Below are 23,549 nucleotides of genomic sequence, written 5' to 3' on the forward strand. Positions count from 1 at the left end.
GATGGCACTATGAGTAGCTAATCATATACACAGCATCCATTTCCACCAGCCTCTTGCCAAGTACTTTTAGGTTTTTGATTTGGTTTTTTCCTTTTAACTGATCAAAATTGAGCTCTTTAAACTGATTTAGTAAAATCAGGTCTGGGACAATACTTGAAGACACTTTTAGGATTTGTTCTAAATCATAATTTGCATACAATCATATTTAAAAGTTAAGGATTGAAATAAGCATTGCAACTGACTTATCAAGTAGATACATTTGCATCTTGGGACAATAATTTATTTAGCTACTCTAAAAACACAGTAGCTTCAGAAATTATGATTGTGTGTGTGTGTGTGTGTGTGTGTGTGTGTGTATATATATGTATAGTCACCTGAAATGGTCTTCCAACAGTCTTGAAGGAGTTCCCCGAGAGATGCCTAGCACTTGTTGGCCCTTTTGCCTTCTGTCTGCGGTCCAGCTCACCCCTAAACCATCTCGATTGGGTTCAGGTCCGGTGACTGTGGTGGCCAGGTCATCTGCCGCAGCACCCCATCACTCTCCTTCTTGGTCAAATAGCCCTTGATGCCTTCAGTGTGACTCTACAATTTTCATAGTCATGAAAATAAAGAAAACTCTTTGAATGAGAAGGTGTGTCCAAACTTTTGGTCTGTACTGTATATATATATATATATATATATATATATGTGTGTGTGTGTGTGTGTGTGTGTGTGTGTATTTACATTTACATTTTATTCATTTAGCGGACGCTTTTATCCAAAGCGACTTACAAATGAGGACAGTGTAAGCAATCAAAAACAACAAAAAGAGCAATGATATATAAGTGCTAGAACAAGTCTCAGTTAGGTTAACACCGTACACGTAGCATGGAATTTTAAATAATATAATAAATAAAAAGAAAACGGATAGAATAAAAAAAAAGAATAGAGCAAGCTAGTGTTAGAGATCTGTACACATACACACACACACACACACACACACACATATATATATATATATATATGTGTGTGTGTGTGTGTGTGTGTGTGTGTGTGTTTGTATGTGTGTGTTTGTATGTGTGTGTACTACGATGCGGTGGTTCAAAAGAAATGTGATTCATAAGTTAGCAATTACCTCAACACACCGGGATCCAGATGTGCGCATGCGCATTACGCACCCACACGCCGTGATTTTTGACTTTCCCGGGCCAAAGAAAATCCAGAATCCTTTGAGAATCCACGCCTGCTTTTTCACGGACCAATGCCCACTACAATCCTCTCCAGCACCCCACGCCGTGTGCTTATGTTGGATATTTCACTGCGGTTCCGTTAAATCTGTTGAACGCGTCTTTCTCCGCGCGTCCAGAAACACGCCGGATCGGTCTGAAGCGCGTCGGAACCCGCTTGCAGCCGCTGCCTTTGTGGATTGGCTGTGGATTGACTTAATGCCTCCTTTAAAAGCCCTCTTCGGGGTTTTAAGTTCAAGAAAACACCCGGACCCTTCGCCTTCTCGTCTTTGACTCTCTCGGGAGAATTAAATGTTTATTTGTTGGCACCGGTGGAGCGCGAGATCTTGCCGGTTGCGGACGATGTTCGTCGTTTTTGTATAAAACACCTTGTCGGTAAAACTTTACCTCAGAAAACACAGTGGATAACTTGTGCGTTTCCCCGAGATTATTTTGTGTATTTTTTACCTCAGAAAGTGATGGCGGAGCGGGGGGCACGGCTGATCGTTTATTTCGCAAGTCTCATCGTTCTCCGGTTCGGCGGTGCGGATAAAGGTAAGTTCCGTCTCTCTCGTTCGGTATTAACGTTAATACGGGGACGCGTTTACGAGCGCGGCGCGGCATCGCCAAATCCAATGATAATGTTCAGCATTTATTAATCTTTTTCTACCAGCTCATCTTACCAACCCCGATGTTTACCATTCTGCCCTGCAGAGCCTAGTTACTGTGGTTATATAGTGAGGTTTAGTGGTTACATCTGGGTTGGTAGAAGCTTGAAGGTTTAAATTCCGCAAAGGATCATACGTGATCCTGTTATTTAGTGATTGGTAACTAGGTGATCACCTCAGGTTGCTTTGACTATCATGTAAACTTATTTTTTTTAGAGAGCGAGAGAATAAGCCATTACAGATTTGGAGGTTTTGTTGGTAAGCATTGGAAAGAAGAGCTCTTGCAGAAAGCCACCACTGCCCCTCATCCATTCATTCATCCATCCGCTCCAAAACAAGGGAATGGGGGAACTCTTGATTGAACCTAAAAGAAGAGCTGAGGGTAATGATTGATGGTTGATGGTAATAACAGGGTCAGGTTCAGACATTGGGGAACATTTACTATTGGAAATGATGAAAGGGAATTTTCTGGCTGACTCAAATGAAGATCAGTTCCCTCAGTGTCTGCCACTGAGATTGCTCTGAGGTGAATTTGTAAAATGACACCTTAGTCACACCAAACAGGGCTTGACCACTCAGAGATTTGTGCTGTATTTGCTCAATATTTGGCTGAATTCAACATCATTTACTTTAGACAGTGACATATGTTGAAATTCTTTTTCCCCCTTTTGAAAAGGAATCAGATGTATTTATTCTTCAAGTCATGGTTGCGGGCATGTTTGAGAATCAGCTTTTTTTAAAGCTAAATTGCATGTTTTCTGTGTTTTAAAGTATTCTAGATAGGACTTGAATGGTGCTTTGTACATGTGGCCGGTTTCGAGTTGCTAATCATGGCGTCCCTCTGAAAATAAGTTTTTGTTTATTTGAAAAACGAATTTCCCTGAGGTTTCAGGCGCACAGATTTTAAAGCCAAGCCACGAGTCCTCTCTTAAAGATAGTCTGCTCGTAAACTGACTATATTCACAATGCTTTATAGTTTCATAGATTTCTCAGTGGAAGAAAAAGTCACATCAAACCTTTCATTTGTTTGGTTTTATTTTCGTTAATATTTGACACTCAACGGTTTATCAGAATCATTGCTTACGGACCTGTTTTGTTCACACTTCTGTTTCTCAGTAGCTAAATATACTTGCCGTTAATAATCTTATTGACAGTTCAGTTGAAGTGGTGTCTAGATAAAAAAAGTGTGCTTGATTCAAATAAAATGTAGTTTGAAAGATTTGGTGCATTTAATAATTGCTATGCAAATTTTTGAATCAAACTACATAACGATTACGAATACACTAAATGCTGCTCTTGCATTGAAATACATGTGATGCACATATAGATTTCCATTTAGGACACATCAATCATACTTAAAATTTGCAACATTGATTTCTTTGGACGCAATGTCAGTAAGTGATTTTTCTTCCAATGTACAGCAACTCTCAAAATACAACAGACGGTCTAATGTTCTTGTTAAGTTCCATCTTTAATGCAATTCATAGAAGTCTGTAAAAGGTTTATCAGATGAAAGCCAGTTTGCCGTCTCTCGTGCCACTTTTAGAATGGCAAGGGCTGGTCACAAGTGTCATGCTGTCGTAATTGCTTTTGGCACAGCAGGTAAACGGCACAAATGGAGACATCTGTAGCTATCTCCATCTCTCATTAGCTGTGTGTGTGGTTGGGGCGAGGCGATGGGGGTCTGTGGTCTTCAAAAGCAAGCTTAATCCTCATCTATGTCAGCCTGAATGACATTTTAGCGCATCCAACTGACCTCCTTCCATTGCTGCTACTAGTGGGATATCCACAGCCCGATCTCATTCACAAGGCTCGAGGGTAAATTTGTGAATCTCCACACTCACTCTCATACTCTCTTGGTCTGGCGCTTTGAGAGAATGATGCATGAAGCCATTTTCTTGCAGCTTGCAGCTGGTTGAGACGAGGAAACCAACACAAAGACAAACACATTCATTCTGTCTTATCTGTGCTCTTGTCTAAGTGGGACTGACAGTGGGCAACAGAGTGTTTGGTTTCTCCCCTTGGCTGCTTATCAATTTGTGGAGTTTTCACCTTCTAGATCGCCTATGGCTGATTGATGCTATGTGTACTTGTAGATGTAGTTGTTCAGTGTGTACATTTGTGGTTGAATGGAAAGATGCTCAGCTGAACCTATTAAATGTGGAGACATGTAATGAAAAAACGGAAATAATCCAATAATAAAGATTTGCAGGGAGAATAATTTTTTTTTTTTAATTTCTGTAGGAGTTTTCCATAGATTTCTGACATTAAAACAGCTTGAACCACTTAATGTATTATACAAGCTATGTTGAAGCAATTTTCTATTTCTTTCTTATGTGTGCTATAAACATTCTTTCTTTTCCACAGATTTTTGCAATTAAAACCGCTTTACTTAATGCATATCATACATACGTTGTACAAGGTTGTGCAGCATTCAAGCTAATTTTAACTAGAAAAGCAAGATTTAAGTTTGAAAATGGTTTAACCCTGAGGTTTGAAGGATTTATGGACAGGTAATTATAATTTAAGTGCCACATATAGAAATTTAGTTTATATATTTCATAATTTTTTTAACACATTTTTGTGGACTGTGGTGGCAGAACACTTCATTTCCCAGAATGCATTGCCTGTGATGGACTTCTTCCTGTATTTCAAATTCAACTTGCAGCCAAATTGATTGTTGAAAGGGAGCTAATTCTTCATTTCCAACGAGTTTTGCCCAACCCTGGTACAAACTGTCATTTATATATATATATATATATGTATGTGTGTGTGTGTGTGTGTGTGTGTGTAAAATATTGCTTCCTTGCAAGCACAAAAATGTAATCTCTTTCAAAAATCTGTTCTAGAGGTCTAAAAGTTAATTTTGCGAATGCTTTTTAGCCTGGAACACATGTTGAAACCCTGCGGTTTAGTTTTGTGGAGCCACTGAGATCCATGAGTGTGGAAAGGATGGAAAATTCCAGCAGGAGAGTTGCTGTTTGCAGTAGGAAGACGTATTTGTCCTTCTCAATATAGCGTTTGACTAGGCGGACCCTCAGCCTCTCACTGGGAAAGGTCACAGCCCTGAAAGACGGGGTCACTCTTGATTTCTCCTTCTGCGGTCTCAATGAATAGAGAACTCTTGCTGGTTGTTATTGCTTCTCCAACACCTCTCTTGGCTTTTTTGGAGCTTTCTTGTAAGGAGTGTTTAGATTGAGGACGGTTGTGGTGAAGGCATCATTTTAATGAGGTCAGGAGAGCATTTGCTGAGAGGAGCCCAGTGTTTGAACCTTGCTGTGAGGTTTAGATACATGGCTTTTGTATGGATTGAAGGTCTTGACAGCTGTCTGTGAGAACCTGAACAAGACATAAACCATCTCTAGTTGTATAGTTCAAATCATCATCCAAAAATCTAATACACTGCTCTTTCAACATGGTTGAAGTTGATCCTATGGATTATGTCTCTGGTACATTTGATAATTTGTACTTTGAAACTCAGCATCTGTTCTTTGTTGAATAGCAGTCTCTCCAGTTCACCCCCTTCTGTAAGTGCTGTGGTTTTCCCAATGGGTTAAGCAGGAGGCTATGAATAATGGAAGAGAACCTTTGCTGTCTCTAAAACGGTGATTAATTGGTTTAATTTGATCATGTTGTACCTTCTGGGCTGTGTATACCACCTGATTTGTCCTTTACCTGTTGATGAATCTCTTGTAGCCATCGTGTGTATCATGTCTCAGCTAGGAGCAGCCCACTTTGACCTGCCTATCTATGAAAGACCTCTTTAGTTCACCCAAAAATGAAAATTCTGGCATCATTTACTTTCTCAAACTCAAAAGTGGGTATTTTGAATAGAGTAAAAAAAAATATATATATATATATATATATATATATATATATATATATAAACCATAGACTGCATAAAGTCATGGACACTATGTCCATGTTGTCACCCATAGTTTTCCGAAGAGTGTTTTTAAAGCCTAAAGTAGGCAGAGGCAGCTGTTGCCATCTTGGCAGCGCATCACCCTGCGTCACTTCCGGATAATTAAAAATGGGCAAAATAAGTGGGAGCTGGTTGCTGAAACCACGCCCACCTAGCTCAACGGCAGTAACAGCAGCAGCAATCCACCTGTTACTCAAGGGCCGTGCCCTTAATAATGCAGAACAAAAATTCACCCCCCTCACAGTACTGACTTCCCGATAGAGCCATGTCTTTTGAGCTGGTGTTTCGAAAGTAAAAGCAATGGGCTGACATGGTAATTGATCTCTGATTGGTGGGTTTGAGGGTATGTAACCATGGAGAGAATTTTCCAGTTCTCCAGGCCACATGCTAGCTGCCTCCCGCTGATATCAGCTCACTTAGTCTCTGTAGGGAACGCAAATTACTGCCTTTCTTCTGCAGAAACCTTCTGTAACGTAGTTAGACATGTATAGGTCTGAACAATTTGGCCTAGTTTAATGGATGACCTCACTCTAACTTAAAAACACACATCGTTAGATTAGCTATTGAACATTTTCATTGCACTGAAATGTTCATTTTAAAAAATTCTGAAAATTCGTCGTATTGGGATACAGCCATTGACTAAAGTGATTGAGAGCAAGCTAATGACATTCTTTGTAGTTTGTAGCCACCGTGCTTCGATTATTTCTTTCATACCTCAAGCAAAGCCACAATCCCCATCTGAACCAATCTTCATGTTGTCTTACCTCTTACAAATGATGCATTTAAAAGGGAAGCCAAGCTTATGTTAATGTTCTTTTGTACTCTGCTTTACCGAAAGGCAATAAAGGGCATCCAGGCTCGAAGATGACTGGCGAATGATAAACCAGCCTTTCCTCCCCATTAGCTTTATGGAAGAGTTGCTCTATTTTTTGTCAGGGATGAGACGGGCTTTGCTTGACTCTGAAAGAGGTGATGTTGGTGATGTGGAGCAGAGTTTGAAACCCAAGTAGGTTGCAAATTGTTGTGGAATTATTAAAAAGTTAGTAACTCCATGTGGACTGTTTGCCCGAGGCTCTGGTTTGTTTGTTGGTTTTTGAACATCATGGCCCATTTTTGGGAGAACTTTCTGCTCTTGTTCTTAGTATTAGACCTAGTGTTCCTGCTCTTTCTTTTGAGTTAAATTTTGTGAATAAGAAGCAACTAATTGTTGCCATCCCTCTGATATGTAAAATACTTTTTGATGAAGTCGATTTCTTTCAAACTGGAATTTCCTCCTGCTGTGCACCTAAAAGAGGTAAGTCATAAAATAGTGATTAAAATTAGAGTTTGAACTCGCCATAACTAACTTAATATTGATCCAAATGCTGAAAGAATTATTCAATTGAATAAATAATCATGCAAGTATTTGTAGTATTTTATGAATGTCAGCAGCACAGATTGCAGAGTGCCTGCTGATGGGAATTAATTTAATGATAGTGTTGTTTTCCTCATTGCGTTGTCAGGAAGCCAATTCATTTCATCCTCAAGTAGCAGCAGATTGCAAATATTTTGCAGGGTTTATCTCGGAAGCAGGCGTCCGCCACTGTATGTAGACTCGCATCTGAAAGAAAATTGCTGTTTTTGCTAATTAGACATGATTGAAGGCATGTCAGGAGTACATGGAGTATATACATGGAGTTTTATTGGCAGGACACATCCATCAAACACGCAGCGACTCCGTGAACGTCTCCCAGGGGACACTGATTAACCCTTCCCCTGGATGAAATGCATAAATTGTGTGTTTTTCTTCGCCCCGCCGTTAGCGAGTAATGTCTGTCTGTGGCGTATATGAAGGCCAGGACATGATTTAATCATTGGCTGTATTCTGTCGGGTTCTTAGGGCATCGTGTTTGCTGTGCATACATCAATCACACACACAGACGCACATGCGCTTTAACAAGCCTGCGAGTGTGCTGTTGGCAGTAGTGCTGTCACTGAGACTGATGGTTGTGACAGCAGGCGGGTGATAATTAACCAAGATTCCTGCTATTCACTTTCTCTCACACACACACTATTCGGAGCTTGATAGTGGCAGGTTACAGTGTGTGTGTGTGTATATGCTCCTTTTTTAAGGGGCACAAATGGTGCACTAAACACACCAGGGTCTTCGGTTCAAGTGTTCCCTCAGGGCAGAACAGGTGACTGATCATTAGCCAGTGGATAGTTTGTCCCGTTCTGAATGTGGTCTAAATAAATCTTGGAGAAGTGGACTTCAAATCTCTACTTGCTAAGACCCTAGCTATGCCCTTGCTTATCTGCTGGCTATTAATATATAAAATAAACTGTAACTAAGCACATTTACAACTAAGTTCCCTTTAAACAACATTCACACAAATGTGACGAGAAATGTAGAGTGAGGCTTGATTTTTATCTCGTATTAACTGATTTGATGGCGTAAAGTGGGTTTTAAATCAGAATGGTGTCAGATCTGAATGTGGATTTCCCTTCCGAAACATTTAGTTTTGAAAAAGAGAACTGAGATGTTGAGGTTGAAGGTCAAGGTCACCCCTCCAACGTGTCTTCATCTCTCCCAATAGTGACATTTCTAATGTTGTTGTTATTTGATATTATGGCTTTAATGTGTTTTATTTCAGTATTAAATTACTTCTTTAACTATTGGGATTATTTAAAGCTAAATTATCTGAAACAGGACCCTAAACAATGTCTCCATTTTGACATTGACATTAACAAATGTTCAGTAGAATCGGACATTCATTTTATGTAGATTGATTTGGACTTGAACATCCTTTTGACGGGTGAACTTTGTTTCACGGATTTATAGAGCTGGTGATTTTAGTGATGTTCTCTTTGTGTTTTCAGAGGTTTGCTCAGGGTCACAGAGGGTTATATTGATGAGTTTTCCTTTGGGGAAGCTGTTGTGCGTTATGCAGGAAGCCAATAGGAAAAGCTGTTCATCTGTCTGAACTGCCTGTGTAAATATGGCCCTGGGTGGGCGTCTGTGTGTGTGTGTGTGCGTGTGTGTGTGCGTGCGTGTGTGTGTGTTTGTGTGTGTGTGTGTGTGTGTGTGTAGAAAGGGGTTGAAAGAGTCTCTATTTTGGCCTAAATGAGAATAACAGACTAGATGCTATAAAATTTGACGTGAAGATAAGACTGTGAGAGCTAAAAATACAGGGCATGCAATGGATCTCATCCATCAACTTGAATTTGTGTAAATTATTCATTGAAGTATGACTTGCTTAGAATGCAGCATTAAATGCAATCACATTTTTTGCCTAAGAATGCTTTTAATGAACAATATTTACACCAATTCAGTGGACAAATTGATGTGGAGTTTATAGTTTTTGCTTAAATTGTTTTAATTTCAGTGCAGTGCTTCATATAAAAATGCCTTTATGATAAATTTACACAAATACAATGCTCAATTGCCTAATTTCTATTTTCAATCTTTTTTATTGGCATTTTGTCAAGACAGCATAAAATACACTTACATCAAACTGATCAACATACAATAAAATAATTGTGTTAAACCCCAAACCTTAACCATCCCTACCCAGGGAGGAAGAACACACACACACACACAAAAACAACCCTGGCTGTATAATACTTTCTCATAATTAGCATTTTGAGGTTTACTAAGAGAGGCGTTTCTTAAGTATTATCCAAATCACAGTCCATCGCAAATTGTCACATTTGAGTTAATGTAACAAGTCATGCAAGATACTTCTGGAATCTTTTCATGAAATCAATCTATAAATGTTTCATAATGACTATTGTAACATATAATATTAGCAAATAACTTTTTTTTTTTTTTTTTTTTTTTTTACAAAAACTGCAATACTTTCCTCTTTTTGTCTTGTGAAAGCTATAGAATTACCTTATTGGTGTAAGCTGCTGTCTTCCTGTGTAACATAATATTTGAGCCGCCAGCAGAGTTTTGAATCTGTTTACTGTATTCTTCCTGAATTCATTGTTACGATCTCTGTCATCATATTGGCCCTGACGGTGAAATACGGCATGTAATTGAAAAGCGATGGGGGGAATTTAACGACACGTACGGCTCCCTGGTGACCTGCGGAAAGCACTTGCTTCCCCTAATTTTCCTCTTTTCCATAGCCAAGGCTGTGATTGATGGCTACGATGTTTATCCGGAACCTCGGCGAGAAAGAGAATGATTGGCCGTGACCAACTCTGTTAGTTGTCTGGAGGGGTTCGGAGAATCGCTTTTGTCCCATGAAACTCCGGTGTCGTTTCAGGATCTGCTGTATTAATGAAAGCCAAGGGCCTGTTTATACACACATCGACGGGGAAATAGAAGCTGCGCTTTTAAATGCAGATTATTCTAAACCTCAGTTATAGTGGTTAACCTTCCTTTCTAGCATATCTCACCCAGAATCCTCAGAGGATAGCCTCTCGGAGCTGTGAGTCACAGTCTTTTCGTTAGATTACGTGGGTGTCAAAAGCAGCGAAAATATTGCAGCCTCGCCTGAGTTTGGGAATTGCAAATGCGACTTTGAGATTCTTGAAATGCAAATGATGAATTGAACAGACTTTGTCACTGGTGCCCTCTACTCTAGGAACGTTATTGCCGGAAGTCGTTTTTTTTTCAGACTTTCCAGGAAGCATCTTGTGTGGATGACGCCTCATTGGTTGTTTAACTACGCTTTCCTTTTGGCTTCCAGTTATTAAATTAGAATATACTTCTACTAAATTGAAATGACTCATTTTCTACATTTCAAATGCGTTGTGAGGGCTGTTCCACATGACTCAAGCTTCATTGACCTCTGTGGAGTGACCATAACTTTTGAACCAATTATTCTTTTAACCTTGTTGTGGTTAAAATGACTTGGTAAATATGTTGAATCTCTGATGCAAGTCATGTGAAACGGCCTTCAAGGGTTAGTTCGCCAAGAAATTAAAATTCTCTATTTTTTTCACCCTCATTTCTAGTAAACCCATGTGACTAACTTTCTGCAGAGTACAACTGATATTGAGAAATGTCTCAATTGAAAAAATAAAAAAAGTCAAGTGAATCCAGTGTTTTTTGAACCTCAGCATTCTTCAGATCTTTTCCTTTTGTCTTCGTACAGTAATAAATGATGTCAGAATTATCATTTTTGCGTGAGATTTCCCCTTCGTAGCATCTCAGGATCACTAACATGTCAAAATGGTCTTCGTTCTTTACAATTTATTTTCATCATTGAATCATAGATGTTTTGAATAATGGCTCTCCAAGGTCTCACCCAAGTATTGGTTTCTTTAGACCCCGACACACATGTAGCCCTCCTTTCAAACCCTCAAGCTACAATGTCTCTCTTTCATTGCGGTTCTTTTTTTTTTAATGTTATGATGGATTTATCCACTGAAAAAACAATTTACTTTCCAAGTGCAATTTTGCGATGAAGACAGTGATAGATAACAGAGATGTCAGTTTATTAACAGTTCCTGAGTAGTTTATTCTGCTCGCTTTGAGGACCAGGATATGTTTTTTCCCTCCCATCCAGAGAGTTTGAGCTTACGTTTCTTTAAAGCCATTCTGAGCGCCTGCTGAGAAGAGATAAAAGGAACGGCATGGAGGAAGAGAGTTGGAAACTAATGGAAGGGGTAGTCGCAGACAGGTGAGAATCAGAAGTAAAGGATAAAAAACCGAGATGGAGATGAAAACGAAGCTAGGTCCTAAGCTTCATGATCCACCCAGCATGAGCTCCACCTAGAGATTATTTTTGATATAAAATCATTCCTTTGACATACGGCAAAAAACAAAGTAAGTTAAAAAAAAATCCAGTTGATGTTTGTAATAAGACCTGGGAGCCTCCTAGGTCCCTGTCCACCTGTTCCTATTTTTTTTTCTAGTCGAAATAGAGACAGCACTTTTGTTTGCTGGTCTTTTCCGAACCATTCATCCACACACACACACACACACAGACTTTATAAACTAGTGGTACACTGATATACACTAGTCCAAATTTGGGCTGTAAAGTGCTAAAGGTGACTTTTTGCATCCAAGTCCTATTAACCGGCCCGCGGTGGATCTACCAATGCAGAAAATGTGAAAAAGAACAACCAAGTAAACTTGTGGAAAAACGAGCCGGTCATATTTCGCTCTCCCCATGACGTAGAAAAGGGATCTCATTATAACATCCCCACTCCTTAATCTGCAAGTTTTCTGTTTTCCCAAGCGACAACAGTGTACCAGTTCTAACGCCATGGCAAAAGTAGGAGCAAAGCATGTTATCTCTTCTGTATTTGAGTCCCAGCCTCAGAGGAGACAAGAGAGCAGTGGATTAATTGATTTATTTACTTATATTACGCTGCAGCCAAACCGATCTAATATAAACATGTGATTTCTGTCCCAGCTGTTTACCTTCACAGACATAACCGAACGGTTTTTGTAACTCGTTTTTAACAAACTTGAGTACACGCATGTCGTGTGAGTTTGCTTTCTGTGCACGTGATTTGGATGTGTGTTTAGAAAACCCTGTAGGAAGTTCAAACTAATGTTGTTTAAAACGCATGATTTCAGCACGATAAACATTATAATCAAATGTGTTTTTTTTTAGCAGAGTAACAAACTGTTAAGGCATACCACTATTCTGGAAAAGGGGGCGGGGAGCAGCAGCTCATTTGCATCTAAAGAGACATGCACAAAACCACATGTTTCTGCTTCCACTCAAAATAGGCATTTTCAAAATAATATAATGATCTGTGTATTTTGAGCTGAAACTTCACAGACACGTTCTGGGGTCTTAAATTACATATTGAGATAATTGATCTCCTTAAGAAAACATATTTGGCCATTTTGTATCACTGTTTTTCATTTTCATTAACCATAAAAGCCCCATTTTTAATATAAAAGCAGTTCAACAAAGTTCAACAGAAACTATTTAACGCAAGCATGATTTCTTCAAATTAGCAATCAGTGTGTGTTGGTGCTACTGGAGATTTTGATGAGTCGGAAAAATCGCATGGTGTATAATGGGTAATGTTTTTTATATTTTACCTTTTTATTGTTCTAAGGCTTATTTGCACTAAGGACGATAACTATAACTATACAATTTGAATAATTTTTCTAATTCTGGAAGAATAGCAAAGTCTGTATGACAACTGTAGCAATAATGCATCATTGGAATCCTTTTCAGAATGTGTTCCACACTTTAAAAACCCATTCTGGATGTTAATGTAGTTATTTGAGCTATTCTAGGAGGAATGGGTCTTTAGGCTGGGATAAGATTTTTATTGACAGTCACCTCCAACTCTTGTTGAAGAGTCTGCATGAGTTTGTTATTAAGTTATCACACTAAACTATTGAATTATTTTTGCAACCATAGTTTAGATGGTGACTTTAAACGAGGTGAATTTGCAGTTGTAAAAGTGCAGAGGAAAGCATGCTGTTAAAGTGTGTGTAATTTACTGTTTTCCTTGTTCTGCTTGGAATCAGTAATTTATTTCCTAATGCCTCAGCTGTGTTTTAATTAAGGATGGGTGCTCGCTGCGCTGTTGGAATTTAATTTACATTTGCCTGAAAATAAAAAGTAATCAAAGATTGTTCAGATCACAACCGGAGAGACTCCAGCACAATTTTTCAAAACCTGCAGCGCAGAGCCTGTATCGAACAGATATTCACCGCTGACCCAGTTTGGGCTCCTCTGGGACTCCTAGAACCCGTTTAACCTTCTTGGGCTAATGATGGCGGTCAGGTAGGAAGCACAGGCACAAGACGGCAAGAGAAAGTGTGGGTATTATTAACTTTGTTTTATTAGATGAGTCCCTACGGGTTTGCAGTGCTTTGAGGTGTGAGTGTTAATTGGTGTTGTTTTAAAAGCCTTTGTTCTAAAGAATAACTGGGTGCGGAGTTGGAGACCAGCATACTTTTTTGTTCTTTGAAGAATATTGGGGCTTTATGGGAAGCATCTATGTTTTTATGCTGATAGTCCGTACACTGAGGTTTACACTTGGTACTATTAACATGTCTGATCTCTGGTGGTTTGATCATGACTGCAGCACTAAATATGGACCAAACATGAACCATACTCCCAGTTAGCTGTGGCCTTCTTAAAAGAGGCAAGAATGTGTGTATCTTGGCATTGTTCCTGTCGATACTTTGGTTGGCTTCTTATCTCAGAATACCATTCACTTGTAGGCTTCCACACATGCATAAAGGTGTGCATGTGATTTGCTTTTCAGTTTTTCTCACTCTTACAGACATGCTAATAGTCGCCATGTCAGGATTCTCAGCATGCGCTAATAACCATAGCCACCATATTACTTTTAAAATCATCTTACCTCTTTGTCAGTGGATAATGCACAATATCTGCTTTGAAATATAAAATTTGAGTAAATATTGTTTTATAAAGTGTGCTCCTTGCATTTTTGTTTGTTTGTTTGTTTAGCTAATTTGTTTGCTAAGAGTACTCAGAGCTCAATTTACCATGTTTTACTAGTTTTTAAATTCATTCTGCCTATTTTCCTCAAAATCAACACAGAAAAGTCAGGGCTACCCTGTTATCTAGGTATAGGCCATTGCAAAAATTGATTTAATAATTCATGAATAATTCATCCAAATAACATATTTGGCCGTTCAAGATGTAGGCTAGATTAGTTTGTTTCATCATCAAAACACATATGGAGAAATATAGCATTGCATCACTTGCTCACCAATGGATCCTCTGCAGTAAATGGGTGCCGACAGAATGAGAGTCCAAAATAAGAGTCTATAACTCATAATAACACTTCCTCCATTGGAAAAGGTCTATCTCATGTTGTAATCAAAATTCACCCAGGTTTGTTTAGAGATGTTTTGGATAGTTTTTCGCTTACAAGCTGTGTTTGATCAGTGCATATTTCTCTCCTGATTCAGGCGAGATGGCGTTTTCTATGGAGAAAGCAATATTATGGATAGAAGACTTGTATTTTTGCTAGAAGCAATGGTTTGAAGTTGCACATTTTGCCACTTTTCACTTCACAAAATATTAACTGATGGACTGGGGTGGTGTGGACTACTTGTGAGGTTTTTATCAGCTGTTTGGATTCTCATTCTGACGGCACCCATTCACTGCAGAGCATCCATTGGTAAGCAAGCATGTAATGGTACATTTCTCCAAATCTGCTCTGATGAAGAAACAAACTCGTCTGCATTTCAGATGGGCTGAGGGCGAGTACATGTTCAGCAAAATTTCATTGAACTTTTCCTTTAAATGTATAGATGTAGTTACACATTCTAAGCAGTTTTTAGTTCTTGAACTGCGCCAGGTTTTGAATTTTGTTGTCTGTCTTCTCGTTGCCTGAGAGTATCCTTTACACAGTAAAAACCACTGTATTGCCTTTCATGTCTTTATCAGCCATCAGCTAGTTCAGACCCATCCAATGAGACTTGGTTTCCTGTCGTGAAGGTACAACTCAAATCTGTCCGGTTTGTGAAGCCAAGTGTTTGTATTGTGTTTTAGGAGACTTGCTCTTTTGTCTGTCAGCCTCTCTCTGCTGCTGAGATTTTTGGTGTAAACCCGTACTACACCCCCCCCCCCCACTCCTCTTTCTGAAGCCACTGAACACAAGCTCCTAAATCAATGAGAAAAGGGCAACTCGACTGTGATGGGCCTCACTTTAAAAGACCCAAGGAATGAGAGCTAGCTGTGAGCTGACGCTAGAGACTACATATGTGTGGGTTGCTTCATGTGTACACACACACACACACACACACACACACTCTGGAGGGGCTGCTGAACATCAGTCAGTGCAGTGCTATTCTCATGCGTCTCTCTTGAGAGAGAAAGAGGCTGGAGACTTCAGCTCTGGAATTACTAAGGACCATAAAAGTATCTTAGAAGTAGTATGTACTTGACTCGTGTGCTGTATTCCAAGTCTTCTGAAGTTATATGATAGCTTTATGTGAGGAACAGATTGAAATTTAGGGCATATTTCACAAATGGTGCTCTTCGCTGTCCCTATACGTTCTAATATGCTGTTTCTGCCTCGGGATATCCTTTCGTAGTTGCCTTATTTTTATGTTTTTTGACAAGGCATATTTTTATGATGCCTTTTTATCACTTTTGAGCTTGAGTCCCAATTTACGTTAATTATTCAGAAAAAAGTAACCAGTGCATTCAAAGAAAGTCAGTCATATATGGTTTTGGAATGAAATCTATCTGTCTGTCGACTTGACTTATTAATGACGCTCAATATATCAGAATTATTATTATCAATTATATTAGATTTTATGAATAGTTTTTGTTTTATGAGATGCCTATATGAAAATAAGTCTTTATTAGGTTTTTATTGAATTTCATTTTATTGATTCATTTATCTTTGTTATGTTTCTGTGTGTTTTCATTTATTTATTGCCCAAAAAAATTGCAATTTAGAATGACTGATTTTTATTTGTAGTTCAATATTTAATATAAATAAATATAAATTAATTAATAATTATTTGTAATTTTTTAATATATATATATATATATATATATATATATATATATATATATATATAATTATTATTATTATTTTCAGAATGAGCAAGAATTTTAACATTGTGTGTCCCTGAACTATTTTCTACATTCCTCCGTCTGGCTTGTTCTGTGGGAATCTTTTCCAGACCAGAAGCTACTTCTAGTGCTTGTGTTGGTGCAGCTGATGATGGCGGACCACACACACTCATACCATCAGAGCAGGTGTTCTGTAAACACCCCACTTTAAGAGCTGTTCACATCCTCAGCAGGAGTCTTGGAGCCCTCCCACACACACACACACACACACACACTGATGGATCTGTGATGATTTGAAAATGTTATTGCTCAGAGATCGCTCTTTTATAGCTCAGGAGACTCTTCAGGTTAAGTGTAAGTTGAGCCCTATTGACCGCAGCCTTAATGTTGATTGCCACCTCTGTTTTTTTTTTTTTTGATGAAAATCGTTCTGACTCAAAACTGAGGTGAATGGGATAATGCAATAATACCGTTTTTTAGTATTGGAAGTATAGCCACAGAAGTATGGGAGAGAATAACTTGCTTTGTAATTGACAATAATTTAGTTATTTGTACACATTATTGCAAGAATCCTGAAAAAAAAGGTTGATGAAGTAGTGTTTATGCAAAGGAATTGTTTTGGTAATACATAACCAGAAGCACAATCACCTAGAAAAGTAGTCTCACTGCTTAATGGACACTTTATAGCTCGGATGAGCGTTTATTGAATTATTAATGCAATTCATGAGCGACATTTCTGCTTTACAGTCTCTGGAACACCGGCTTGGTTTACTTTCATTATATAAATAATAATAATAACAATGTTTAATATAATAAATACTGCTTAAATAGTTTCATATATATATAGAGAGAGAGAGAGAGTTTAACTTTTTTAACGTTTACTGTGATATTTTAAATACATTTATAACAGAAGTTAAAATAAGTTATATATATTAATAATAGTCAAATAATTTTTTATTTGAAAAAAAAGAAAAAAGATTGTTAACAAGACCCATCCATAAACCTTTAGTTTCAGTCACAAGTTCATGTTGTGGTGTGTTTTGTTCTGTCTGGAGTTGAACAGTTGGCCGTGAACGTTTACCTCACAAATGTTGAAACAGGATCCTTCCGATCCGCCTTTCCCTCATTCTACTTTTCATTCTTCTCTCTCGGTCTCTAAATGATCAGATTTGTGGTTTTGTTTGGATGGTCAAATCACACGATGAGAGAAACCCACCGCCTCCTCTTTTCCAACAGCAGCTCTCTCTGGACTTGAGCCTGATTCTCTGTATCCACCTGTGTTTTTCCTGCCGGGTGCAGTGGCTGGGAAAATAGAGCTCGCTTCGGAGCGGCATGAAGAAGCACTTGAGTGAGCAGCAGCTCTGAGAGAACAAGATGAAGCCAAACCCATATCTCAAGCTCGTTCTGTTTCGCTTGAGATGGACTGACCCTTATTTGGGAGCGCTGCGGCCGTGCCATGAGCGGAATTCTGATGAGCTTCTTGATGTCAGTGCTGTGGAACGTTCTGTCAGATTCCAAAGCAAACGGATAAAATATTTATCCCTTATAAAACGGATGGGTCCGGCTGTAAAATCCGATAGGATCAGCCACTTTGAAGCATTTGTAAGCAGCCTACAGCTAAGCTAAGAAACTACTTGGAAGATATTTATACTCATTATTATTATTATTATTATAAACTTGAATTTTAATTGTATACATTATTTTTTTTATATATAAATGTTTTTACTTATAATTTATTATTGTTATTATTATAAAAAAAATCTTATCTATTTGTTTATAAGACACTTTTCTACTCAAAATAGTTTTGTTATTATTTGTATTAAATATTTTGTTTGTATTTTTATTTGTTTAGAAACATTTTTCCCTAAATGTTTTTTATATTTAATAATAGTTATATACATTTATTTACTTTTAATTTATCCTCAAATTGTTATAATAATCAAAACAATTTTTCTTTTTACTTTTTAGAGACGTTTTTCTTTAAAAAAATTATTTTTATTATTATTTTTATTATTAAGACTTTTTAGAGCCACTTTTAAAATATATTTATTATTGATATTTTTCAGTCTTTTATGATATTACTGTTGCTTTCTGTTTATGAAACCTCTCGATCTACAGAGTAAATCAAATTGCTGAATAAAAATGACAGAGATTTTTACCGTGATTAAGGGATGTTGATAGGCATAGCGCAAAATAAAATAACATTTAGTAGCCTTGCTTTATTGAATGTTATCTACTCCAGATTTCTGAATCATCACATTTACACCCCATTGTTGACTAGACGGATCCTCGAGATGTGCTGTAAAAGATGCATGCAAAAAGGCATGAAAACCCATTAGCCTTACACTGTAGAGTTTTCTGTAGTCAGCTATTGTAGAAATGCGGTAGGTATTTCCCACTGGACATAATAGTATTTGTCAAGATGTTATTTTCTCACATCACACAGATTGATACAGGCAGGTTGAATGTATGTCTCTATTTTGCCGGTGTGTTTCTAGGTCTAATGTTTACTTTGATACGCTGTGAGCTATCTGGGGCCTTTAGCAGCGCTGTTGCCCTTGGTTTATTTATTTGAGGATGAATAATACACACTGTCCTTGGTGGAAAAACCCTCAACGTGATGCTCTGAATTTGGGTTGAGAAACATTGGAGGAGTCTTGAAGTCTCCTTTTGATTGTGTGTGCATCTGTTTGTTTATTGATATACAGGCAGACTATATTGCATCAGTAAGTGATTGCCATTTAGTCTGAAAACTTCATAATAGTTAGATTTTTCTGAATGTGTAATAACTATGTCTGTTAAATTCATCTCCAGAATCCATAGAAACGCTCTTTGTTGTTGTCTGATCTCAGACCAGTTGTGATGCTTTATTTATGATGGAATCCAGTGGCGTTTCTTGCTCCGCGTCAGCGTTTAATGAAGACCCCCGCTGTGTGCTGCGGTCCTTCTGTCAGCGCTGAGATTTTATTGGCATCCAGAGATCTTCTGCGAACAACTTTCTTCGCGCATACTGCCACGCTTCCTCCTCGCCTGCTCTTTCAGTCTCGAGTCGCCAAAAGAGTTCACTCAGAGCACCCATTAATTCTCTATTCAGTGCTAATTAATAACCCTGCCTCAGACAGGCCAGGAGAAATGGCTCTGCTGCGTCCAAAAACACAGGTCCTTCACGACCTGTCATACAGTAAATGATCGTCCTTTCAATCCCTGGCCCGCCTTCCCTGCTAATATAGCTACATATCATTTATTATACTGTACTTGATTGAATTGGCTGCCACTCTTTGTCAAGTTATTATGAGGCTTTAAGAAGTCATTTGTTCAGCTGTGTGTGTTTTGATTCAGGTCATAGTCGGAGTTTGATTCTAGGGGATTTGATTTGGTTTTTGGGAATCATTTCAGTGTTTCTTATTTTTTATTTAAATTTTTTTTATTATTCAAAACAATTTTGCATGTGGCATTATATTAATAATTTTTTTTTGCTGTATTTACAGAAAAAGTGATTGTATTTAGCATTTAAAACATCTAAATGCCACCTAATTTTTATTTTATTGATATTTAATACTTATTTATGTTATGTCGTCTAAATATAATATTTATGTATGTATATTTCTTGTGTATGTGCACATATATGTGTAGACATTTTTTTTTATTTCTTGTATTTGTGTATGTATTTATGTGTGTGTATGTATTAGGGGTGTGCACGGATAGTCGAACATTCGACTATTCGTTCTGCTCTAATTATTGTTTAGTAATTGTCACAGTGCTGTGGAATGTTCTGTCAGATTCCAAAGCAAACGGATAAAATATTTATCCCTTATAAAACGGATGGGTCCGGCTGTAAAATCCGATAGGATCAGCCACTTTGAAGCATTTGTAAGCAGCCTACAGCTAAGCTAAGAAACTACTTGGAAGATATTTATACTCATTATTATTATTATTATTATAAACTTGAATTTTAATTGTATACATTATTTTTTTTATATATAAATGTTTTTACTTATAATTTATTATTGTTATTATTATAAAAAAATCTTATCTATTTGTTTATAAGACACTTTTCTACTCAAAATAGTTTTGTTATTATTTGTATTAAATATTTTGTTTGTATTTTTATTTGTTTAGAAACATTTTTCCCTAAATGTTTTTTATATTTAATAATAGTATTTACAGAAAAAGTGATTGTATTTAGCATTTAAAACATCTAAATGCCACCTAATTTTTATTTTATTTATATTTAATACTTATTTATGTTATGTCGTCTAAATATAATATTTATGTATGTATATTTCTTGTGTATGTGCACATATATGTGTAGACATTTTTTTTTATTTCTTGTATTTGTGTATGTATTTATGTGTGTGTATGTATTAGGGGTGTGCACGGATAGTCGAACATTCGACTATTCGTTCTGCTCTAATTATTCGATAAATAAAAATGATATTCGAGTTTTGCAAAAAAAAAAAAGTTCACAATAAAACCTAATTTGGTGACTTTCTGTGATTCTCTACAGCATATTTGAAGATGTATGCAAGCAAAAAATTATTAATGAATGAATAAGGGACCGTTCACATATCACGCCTAAAAACGCGTGAAAAACGCTATGCGTGCTGCTTTCTCCTTCTTTCCAAAGTGCTCGGGCAGAAGCGCCCCTGAGGCGTCTGCCGTTGTAACAATGACGCGCTCTCTCCATGAAGACGCGGAAATTTCAGCAAAGGATAAATGGATTTGCAGCACAAAAAATCGCTTTCAGTAGCTCTGCTACTAAATTTATTTAAAAATGGCAATCCATATACAGCTATGATCAGCTGTTCCTTCATCTTGGCTGAGCTTTCAACGTTGTTTCGGGAAAGGATGAATCTGAATGTTTAGTTCTTGTCACATGACCCGCGGTGCGCTTGCGGCATTCTGAAAGTTGAGATGTTTTTAACTCGATGCGGTGCGGACGCGACTGGAAAAAACTGGCGCGTCTGCGCCAGTGGTGGTGGTGTTGGCGCAGTGGATAAGACACACGTCTTTGGCGTGAGAGACCCGGGTTCGAATCCACTGTGAGACACCAATGTGTCCCTGAGCAAGACACTCAACCCCTAGTTGCTCCAGAGGCGTGCGACCTCTGACATATGTGGCAATTGTAAGTCGCTTTGGATAAAAGCGTCAGCTAAATGAATAAATGTAAATGTCTGCGACCGCGTCGCTTCAATTATGAGCGCGCATACCGCGCGCCTACATTGGAAATAACGAACTTGAGCGCGCAAAAAAACACGATATGTGAACGGCCCCTAATAAGAACTGCAGTCTTCTACAGTACTTCAAATATGCCGTGGAGAATCACAGAAAGTGACCGAATTCAGGAACATTGTTGCGGCATCTCTCAAGCAACGAATAAACACCGCTAACTTGGAGAATGCAGTGAAAACTCCTCTTCTCGCGTCTGCCCTAGACCCTCGGCACAAACATCTCAGGTTTCTCGATGAAAACATGAGAGAAGTAAAAAAAAAAAAAAAAAACTTTTTTGAACATTATCAGAACATTTTCCTTGATGCGAGTGGTGCGTCACCAATGATGAAAAGGATGCAATGCCCACTTGTCGGAAAAGGCTGAGCCAGTTCTCCAGCGATGATTACAGAGAGTCCAGCCGAGATGAGTGGGAACAGTTCTTGCTGGAGCCATGTATTCCACCAGATGAGGATCCCATTCAGTGGTGAAACGAAAACACTAAGCGCTTCACAAAACTTATTCGCTTAGCACACCGTTGTTTGTGAGTCCCCCCAACGTCTGTGCCATCAGAGCGCGTTTTCTCCGCGGCCGGTCTTATTGTTAACAGACTAAGGAGCCGACTTTCCCCCGATCATGTTTACATGCCCGTATTTCTTAACAAGAACATGTAAAACAACAGAAAAAAAAGCAAAAAAGATTTGCTGACTGTTTAAAAGTTTCAAAATTAAGTGTAGGCTATGTTCTACAATAGCCTAATCGCTGCAGGCTGCTTTACGTTTTTTTTGTTCACTTTTTTTTTTTTTTTTTAATCTGTACTTTTGTTTGTTTGCACGCATTGTTAAAGGTTTTCAGCTACAAAACACGATGTGTAATGTTCAAGATTATTGTGTGTAAGCTTGTTCAAAATGACGGAAACAATAAATGTTGCTGAAAAATAACGTCTGTCTCATTAAACTTCATTTAAATAAACGAATATTCGAATATTCGTTTTTTGTGAGCTCAAATATTCGAATGTGATATTTGCGGAAAACGCCCATCCCTAGTATGTATATATGTATGTTTATTTATTTCTATTTCTTATTCATTCATTCATATATATATATAGAGAGAGAGAGAGAGAGAGAGAGAGACATTTTGCATTTTCGTGCTCCAAACTACAATCATTGGCTATAATCAGTGAATGTCTGCAAAGGTTGGGATCACCTTGTCTAAACCAGCGCTGAATTTCCTGCAGTAAATGCATGTGTAATAAAGTTACTGCAGGCTACGAGATAACCATGCGTAGGACAATATTGGTTTTGTAACCTTATCTCTGACAAGCCATAGGATTTGTGCCAGTCACTCTGTCCTGGAAGAGTTGGTGTGTGTGTGTGTGTGTGTTTGAGAGAGAGAGAGCAAGTGTGTTACAGCTCTTGAACATGTCCTGGCAGAGTTTGTTTGCTGGGGGCTATACCAAGTGTCCCGCTGGTACACACTCTGGCCCGGAGTGTGTGAGCATGTTCATTTTCTCTGAATGAGACTGTGCACTCGTGTTCACCCCGTGTGACTAAAGTGGTTCAAGAAACACAGCCGAGAATGTTTATTTGTATGCTTATTTTCTCATGTTCCACCCCCACTTAGTTACACGCGCTTACTCTTTTCTCTGGCGAGCATCTCAGAGGATCAAATCTCATGTCATGGCAGCCTTTGCTGTAAATTAATTTGGTTATTAATCGAATCCCTCTGAGCGGCACGATGCCGGTGTCTCGCTGTCATGGCTACGACCCACCTTGAAATCTATTTGCATTGTAATAGCATGGTAATCCAGCGTTTCTGCCCTATTCATCTGCGTCACTCAAATGCCTCCGCTGCACAGAGATGTCAACTAATCCGGCCTCCAAAGATTCAGCAGTTAAACCCACGTAAATGCTTTGCAGTCTTGGGCTGACCTGAAGTCTGGAGCGCTCAGGTTTCTACGTTTTAGATGGAATGGTGTTCGGGGAGTTTTAGTCTGAACTCATTATTCTTCTGTGAGCTAATACATTTATCAGGGAAATACTGAAGAAGTGATGCTTTCTTTAAGAAC

General features: G+C 38.2%; 1 protein-coding gene across 8 annotated transcripts in view; it reads left to right on the forward strand.

The window, feature by feature from the left end:
• The first annotated feature begins 1,301 nt into the window (after window positions 1-1,301).
• neo1b (neogenin 1b) overlaps window positions 1,302-23,549 on the forward strand; it is a 127,427-nt gene continuing 105,179 nt past the window's right edge. For 2 of the 8 annotated variants that reach the window (XM_059536515.1, XM_059536516.1), the window contains exons 1-2: window positions 1,305-1,760; window positions 2,090-2,131. In XM_059536515.1, coding sequence (XP_059392498.1) covers window positions 1,685-1,760; window positions 2,090-2,131 — 118 coding nt within the window. In that variant the 5' untranslated portion in view covers window positions 1,305-1,684. Of the gene's footprint in view, window positions 1,761-2,089; window positions 2,132-23,549 lie in introns of all 8 variants that reach the window. The other 6 variants (XM_059536510.1, XM_059536511.1, XM_059536517.1 and 3 more) reach the window with 6 other exon arrangements.

This window comes from Carassius carassius, chromosome 43 (genome assembly GCF_963082965.1).
Source record: "Carassius carassius chromosome 43, fCarCar2.1, whole genome shotgun sequence".
Taxonomy (NCBI): domain Eukaryota; kingdom Metazoa; phylum Chordata; class Actinopteri; order Cypriniformes; family Cyprinidae; genus Carassius; species Carassius carassius.